Here is a 7,890-nt window from a genome sequence, read left to right on the forward strand (position 1 = left end):
GAAAAAAGGAATAGTTAGTTTTAAACAAAAGAAAGGAACCAAGTTCTTGCAAGAGGCCAAAATAGTGAAAGAGAAAAGGAAGTATCACTCTACAAACTACCCACTGGGGTGCCTGGGTTGCTCAGTGGGTTAAAGCCTCTGCTTTTGGCTCAGGTCATGATCCCAGGGTCCTGGGATCGAGCCCTGCATCGGGCTCTCTGCTCAGCAGGGAGCTTGCTTCCTCCTCTCTCTCTGCCTGCCTCTCTGCCTATTTGTGATCTCAGTCTGTCAAATGAATAAATAAAATCTTTAAAAAAAAACAAAAACAAAAACTACCCACTGGCTGCCCCCCAAATTAAAACTGAGGACAGGAATTGAATAATTATCCTTGTAATTTACAGACCAACTTCACTTTGGTCCAAATTGTCTAGAAAACCAGGGGAAGAAAGAACTTTTAATCCAATGACCTACATGGAGGGTCAATACTTTTTGTGTTGTAGGTGATTCTACTTCTTGCTGGTGGGCTGAGGAGTTTGGGGGACAGTCTGGGGGTCTGGGTGTGGTGTGGGGGAAGACAGTACGAGGTGGTCCCTTGTCCAGCAGAGTTTCGGTTCCGGGCTGCCTGAGTTGGATCATTCCAGTCATCGATCATTCTACAGGTATTTACACTGTGTCTGCTGTGGAAGATTTTAAAGGGGCAAGGTCTTTTCATTACCAAGACAATTGTTTCAATTCTCCAGTAATGATAGCTACTAATTGTTGACTACTTCCTGTTTTGGGGTGCTCTGTTCTAAAAACACTGTGAATTTTCTCACTTAGTCTTTACTAAACCTGGGAAGTCAGTGCCAATAACATCCTCATTTTATAGATGGGGAGCCTGAGCACAGACAGTTAACTGGCTCAGGGTGAGAAAGCTTATAAGGTACAGGCTGCATTTCAACCCCTGGGCCACCTGGTCTAGAGTTACACGGCTTAACTCTCCTCTGTTCAACTTCCGTCTTGTTTAGCTTCTTTTGGCTCTGGAAACCAGAAGGGGCCGAATGTCTTCACGAGCCCCTCCTTATATTCTTTTCCTCCTGTCTCTGAGACCTGACTCCTATCTTTTTACCCTCCCTTACCCCAGCATCCCAAACAGAAGCCCATTGGTTTTATTCCACTGTCTGGAGTTGGGAAACGTTTTTGAATAGGCTGTAGACAGTTCCTTTGGTCTTGGTGCCTTTCCTGAATTGTGCTCCTGCCTCTAAAGATACCAGAGGCTAGGAGACCAGCATGTAATGGAGATACATTTTTTTAAAAGTTTTAAAATAAGTTTTAATTGTGGGAAGATATGCAGAACATGAAACTTACGATCTTAACCATTTTTAAGTTCAGTAGCATTAAGTGCTTTCACAGTGTTGCGCAAACAATCTCTGGAGCTCTTCATCTTGAAAAACTAAAACTCTGTATCCATTAAATACTAACTCTCCATTCTCCCCCAGCCCCTCATCCCCATTATTCTGTTTTCTGTCTTGATGAATCTTCTTTAGGGACCTCACGTAAGTGGAGTCATGTATTATTTATCTTTTTGTGACCTTATTTCACTTAGGATAATACCCTCAATGTTCATCCATGTTGTCATGTGTCCTCTCTGAGGATTTCCTTCCTTTTTAGGGCTGAGGAATGTTCTGTTGTATCTACACCACATTTTGGTTATCCATCCATCAGTAGAAATGGGTCACTTCTACCTCTTGGCTATTGTGAATAGTGCTGCTATGAACATGCGTGTGCAAATTCTCTTAGAGACCCTCTTTTGGTACTTTTGGGTACTTTCAGTACTTTTGGGAAGTGGAATTGCTCGATCATATGGTATTTCTATGTTCAATTTGTCCAGAAGCCGCCATGCTGTTCCCCACATCGGCTGCCCCATTTTTCACATTTCTTTACATCTGTTCCTGTTTTCCAGTTCACTGGGGTTCCAGTTTTGCTACAGAGGGGCATTTCCACCTGTGGTGCCCTAATCCCTTCTCGTTTCTCTTGGGGCGCAGGTCAGTCCATTGTGGGTTGTAAGGCCATCCTCATCGACGACCAGGTTTTCGTGGTGGTGGCCCAGCTTTTCGGCGGCTCTCACATCTACAAATACGACGAGAGCTGGACCAAATTTGTCAAATTCCAGGACATCGAAGTCTCTCGCATTTCCAAGCCCAACGACATCGAGCTGTTTCAGATCGAGGACGAGACGTTCTTCATCATCGCAGACAGCTCCAAAGCTGGTCTGTCCACGGTATATAAATGGAACAGCAAAGGGTTCTACTCCTACCAGTCTCTGCATGAGTGGTTCAGGGACACGGATGCGGAGTTTGTTGACATAGACGGGAAGTCACATCTGATTCTGTCCAGCCGCTCCCAGGTCCCCATCATCCTCCAGTGGAATAAAAGCTCTAAGAAGTTTGTCCCCCACAGTGATATCCCCAACATGGAGGACGTACTGGCCGTGAAAAGCTTTAGGATGCAGAACGCCCTCTACCTCTCCCTCACCCGCTTCATCGGGGACTCCAGGGTCATGAGGTGGAACAATAAGCAATTTGTGGAGATTCAGGCTCTTCCGTCCCGGGGGGCCATGACCCTGCAGCCCTTTTCTTTTAAAGATAACCACTACCTGGCCCTGGGGAGTGACTACACGTTCTCCCAGATCTACCAGTGGGATAAAGAAAAGCAGCTATTCAAAAAATTCAAGGAGATTTACGTTCAGGCACCTCGTTCCTTCACAGCTGTCTCCACTGACAGGAGAGATTTCTTTTTTGCATCCAGTTTCAAAGGGAAAACAAAGATTTTTGAACATATAGTCGTTGACTTAAGTTTGTGAGGGGATGATTTGTGAATTTAAAGACACGTAGAGCTAGCTTTCACAAGAGAGGACCAAGACGCAGATACAAAGCCAAGTTCAGGCCTCTGCAGTTAAAAATGCACTGGGGACCTAGTTAGAAGTTTTCAACATTTTAGAACTCCCATTTTGGTCAGGGATTGCATTTATTGGCTAACTGCATGACATGTCCATTCTCCCATTTAAAAAGACATCTTGAAGCCTGTTATCTCTGAGAAAAGAGAACAGCATTAACTCTTACCATCTAGGAAAGTCATGTGCTTTTTTCTTTTTTTTAAGTGAGAAGGAGGAAATCGGATAAGATGGGATAGTTCTTATAATGGAAATAATAAACAAACAAACAAACAAACAAAAAGACCAAACAAACGATGGGCCCGTCTCATTCCATTTTAGCAATCTTTTTTGGTAAGAACTCTTAAAGCCAAAGAAAGCTAAAAAGATTTGCTGATGATTCGTTTAAAAATCTGATAACACTCAGCAATGCTATTTTTGAGTCCTTTCAGTTTCCTGAATCCCCCTTCCCAGCAGAACTTTGGCTATTCCATTGGCTCCTATGGAGAGATACTCGTCATGGGAATGTTAACAAAATAATGCTGGACATCGCTTCCTTTGCCGCAAAGAAAATACTCTGCTGACACGCGTCCAGGCCCCGCCCAGGTTGTAGGCCCATGAGTGAGACAAACGCATTTTCCCCTCTGACTTGTGGTTCAGAGCCGACCCGGTGGCAGCCGGAACAATATTGCTTGTTAGATGCCCTCCGTGGCTCGGCTGCTTCCCTGAACCTGCTCTTTGAGTGTGTGGGTAGTCAGCAGACAGGCCAAAGACTGAACGGTGCTTTTCATCCCAGCCTTTAAAGTACTGGAACAGGTCTTTCCGTCCGATGAGCATCTGGTAGGATTTTGGAAGCAAGATTTTGTGGGATCAAAGAGGACTTTACACGAGTCTCGCTGTACTTTGATACCTAGAGGTGGCCCTTTGATTTGTGCATGGCCATGCCCTCTGGGCAGCTTCCTATTTCGAGTCATTGAGTACCAGCCTACCTTCCTGCCCACCTGCCTTCCTCCCTACTCCCATGTCAGTCCTGCTTTGCAGATATGCCGTTGCTGCCGCCGCCAATGAGGGGCTGAGGCACCAGACGGCAGAACCTGGGGTGCCCTTGATGCTAGTGCCCCTTCCTTTCCCAGTAGTTTAGCAAAGGAAAGCCCCCTGGAGGGCTCACACCGTGATGTGGGACCGTGTACTGGCAGGGGGCTCCTCCTGAATAGGTTGGTGGGGGGTGGGCCGGGCTCAGACCGATCATCAGGGACTCACTTTGGATCTTGACCCACTGCATCCCACAGACCAGGTCTGTGCTTGGGGGACTGGAGGGTCTGTTTCAAACTGGGCTTCTCTGGTGTGGATTATCAGGGAGCCCGCGGGGTCTGGTTTTGCAGAAGCTTCCCAGTGGATGTTCTGCCAGTTTAGTGGGTTCTGCTGAAGTGGATTTTAGGAGTGGCTCTCAAAGACCCACCCAACAGCGTCTCTGGGAGCCCCCAAACCAGCACAATCATGTGGTACTGGCACATTATTTTTTAATGATCATTTGCCGAGACATGAGTAGGTAAGGTTTTGCCACACGTTTGGGTGCGGTGTTGTTTCTGCTTTAAGCGATGCAGGTCAAGGCAACCAATAACATGGATGTTGCAACAGCATTCCTGGGTACATCCCAGGCTGAGGGCTTCCAGCCTAACACACCAGGGAGTTCGGTGAACTCAGTCACCCACACATAGTACAGCATTGCTGCTTGAAGCTTTCCTGCTAGGCACCAACCAAACAGGAGAAGTGGTTTGTTTTCATTTCTGAAGCACAAAATCACCCTTCCATGTTTTTTTGCCTTTTTGGTTCATTTGAATTGACTACAAATGCCCAGATCCCCGCATCAGCAGCAGAAAGTGGGACAGTTCTGCTCTTCCTCTATTAGGATGGGCAAGCAATTCTCTCTGGCACATGGAACCCCTCAGACAAGCCTGGGTGGAAAGACGGGCCCTTGGCAAACAAGGTAGGGGACATTTCGACAGTCTTAGCATTCATGCCAGTTTGAAATGATGTTCCCAAGCCAGCCGCTTGTTGGGAAGGCAACCGGGGCATCTTTTCACAGGGCTGCCTCTAGGGAAGGGGGCATCTGCCCCCCAGCTTCCCCTCTGAGGGAGAAGTGCCTGTAGAAACCATCTGCATTCACCATGCTGATAACCATTGCCTAGAATCTAGAAAACCAGGAAACCTGGGGTGCAGAGCTGGGGTCAGGGGTGCTTTCCGGGTCTAGGGGAGACATTGGCCGGTGGAAAAAAGATCTAAGGAACTATGGGTGAGGTGAAGGCAAGAGGGTGGGTAGTCCACACGGCTGCAGTCAGGCTCTCTTTTTCTTCTTAAGAAATTAGACAAGAGCAGAGTCTGCATCCTACAAGAGTCTCGGCTCTGAGGGAGGAAATATTTGTTCTGGCCGACTTGCTAAAGGAGCAGAGATGTTCTTGGCACGAGGTTGTGGAAGCTTTGCTTCATTAATCTCGCTGCTCCATCCTAAGAACCCCTCTAGTTTTGAACAATTTCTGCAAGAAGCTTTTTCCCAGTAATAATGTAAGACCAAAAAAAAAAAAAAAAAAAAAAAAAAAACAACAGTAACAAAAACCCAAAAGCTGAGAGACACATGGGACCATCCACTGTGGAAGGAGTTCTGGGCTGCTCTTGCCCATTCCTTCCCATCACCCATGGGTTGCCTTCTTGTCAGCTTGTTTCTTCTTTGAAATCTCTGTAGTGAGGCTAGGTCGCTCCACGCAGCCAAGTGGCCACGCCACACAGCCTTCAAGCGTGGGATCTGGAACAGTTCTCTCACAAAGACTAAAACAAGCCTTAGATGTGAATGGCACGGTGTTCTCGGGCAACGGAGAGTAAGCCCACCCTGCCTCTCAACAGAGCTTTACGATTTTTTTCAGTGTGCATTTGCATCCATCTCATTTCTCCATGAGTAGTTCGTCAGTTTATTGGTGGGCGGGTATTCTAATTTCAGAGAACATGAAACCAGTACGAAGATCAAAGTCGATTGCCTGTTCAAGATCATCTGGTAGTGAATGGCAAAGGCCGAGTTTACCCCTGCACGGCGGGCTGTGATTTGTGACTCTGACATGCCTTCCGAATAAAGACTTTTTTTTTTTTTTTAATCATGATTCAAAATGTAGCGACACCTTGAGATCAAATAAAAAATACAACAACATATGCATAGCCAGGAGGAAAATAGAGGTGAATAGACACCATCTTATGAACTGGTCCCTTTTCCAATTAAACGCTATGGGACCCCTATTGCACATGAGGCCCCACTCTTGAAAGTCTTCCAGAAGTTTCAGATAATTTTCTGTTCTAAAGAGGATTGCTATCTGGCACGGTTGCTTCTCCACACACACCGACCCCTCCAATAGCGATGGGGCAATGTTGAGGTCGAGACACATCTGGTTCTTGTCACAACGTCCACAAGATAAACAAGAGAGTTCTGTGAGGGAACAACTACAAACTCGAAGGCCCGAGTGGTGATGAATTGCTCCAGGTCATAATCAGCCTTTGGGGAGCACGCTGGAAATGCAAGTGTTGCATTTTTCTTCCCCAATGGAGTGAGAGGCTGTGTATTTTTAGGAAAGAAGTCATGCTGGAGGTTTGGCTGCCAGGAACACTCAGGATGGAAATTTTTCGGACCGGGGGTCTAATGAAAGAGAGATGAAGGTCTGCTGGAGGGGAGTCTGTTTGCATGCCACCTAAAGGAAATCCTTTAGCCAGGCTTCTGGATTCTTCTGCAGCTATCAGCCCCTCCCTCTACTCCACAGTTTTGGAAGAGAGTTCTTTAATTAGGCAGTGGCCAAAGATTCTTTTGTACAGGGCTCCGGAGTAGAATGCAGTCATCTAGCTGTTGGTGCTGTAAGGTGGTCCAGACTTAGGACAGTCTAAAGGGAATGGGCAGAAAAGCCAGGCTGATGGCCATGGAGGGAGCTCTTCTGGAAAAGTAGAAATAAACTGGAAGGAAAAAGGTCATCATGACTTCCTTTGTGTCAGCCAGGCAAGTAGAGGTTGGAACAAGGAGGCAAGTTAACAGCCAATTAATAGCGAAGAGAGCCCATTGTAATGCTAATTGAAATAAGAATTGTGTTGTAAAGCTAACTGAGATCTAAACCTAGAGAGGCACTCTTATCCTTAATGTTATTCCATTACTTGTATCAGAATCTACCTTTTTTCTAGTAGACTATGCATTCCCTATCAATCCCTTTGACTATCAGGAATGTATAAGAACTGTGATAAAATAAGCCAATATGCCATTTGGTACCATTTTTATGTATCTTAGATGCATAACTTAGGTAAAATAAGAATAGTTTCTATGTATATGAAAGCAAATTTTGCAGTATGCAAGCTACAATGGATGCATTTTAAGGCTGAATATATATTTAGATCTCTTTTGGTAAATACAGTTAACAAAAAACATGCCTCTTAATTCGATATATCCTGTAAGTCTATGAATAAAAAGTAGCTCATGCCTAATGTGGCTTTGATCTCTGGTCTGCTTGAATACGGATATGCCCACTCGAGTCACAGAGTTGAGGGCTCACAGGCTATTGTGGAAGGGCGGAGTATGCCCATTTATCTTTGTGGCTTACTCCTGGTTTAAATGGAAAATGAGCCCCATAGGGGACTTTTGCTTCTACTTGCAAATCGAAAAGTCGCTAAAAAGTCACTGAGGGACTTTACAGCTATACCTCTACCTGATCTGCAGAATCATAATCTTGACAAACTGACAAAAAAAAGAGTCTAGGGATCTTGGGGCATCCTCTGATTCTGCGTGGTGGGAAGATGAGGTTACAAGATCCCATCGATTGGGCTGGACCATGAACAAACTGAGGGCAAGACTTTTGTCTTGTTCTCTACATGTCTCGGCTCGTGTCTCTATCTATGTCTTTAGACCCATTTGGTTTCATTGGACAGAGGAGAGGTCAAAAACTCAAACCACATTTGACTGTGTACTTAACTGTGTGTCAATT

The 7,890-nt window shown here is 45.6% G+C and overlaps 1 protein-coding gene across 2 annotated transcripts in view; it reads left to right on the forward strand.

Annotated features, from left to right (window-relative positions):
- Positions 1 to 7,397, forward strand: part of LGI2 (leucine rich repeat LGI family member 2) — a 31,764-nt gene extending 24,367 nt beyond the window's left edge. For both annotated transcript variants that reach the window (XM_059164497.1, XM_059164503.1), the window contains one exon: positions 2,004 to 7,397. In XM_059164497.1, the coding sequence (XP_059020480.1) occupies positions 2,004 to 2,821 (818 nt within the window). In that variant the 3' untranslated portion in view covers positions 2,822 to 7,397. The remainder of the gene's footprint in view (positions 1 to 2,003) is intronic.
- Positions 7,398 to 7,890: the final 493 nt, after the last annotated feature.

This window comes from Mustela lutreola, chromosome 1 (assembly GCF_030435805.1).
Source record: "Mustela lutreola isolate mMusLut2 chromosome 1, mMusLut2.pri, whole genome shotgun sequence".
Lineage (NCBI taxonomy): Eukaryota > Metazoa > Chordata > Mammalia > Carnivora > Mustelidae > Mustela > Mustela lutreola.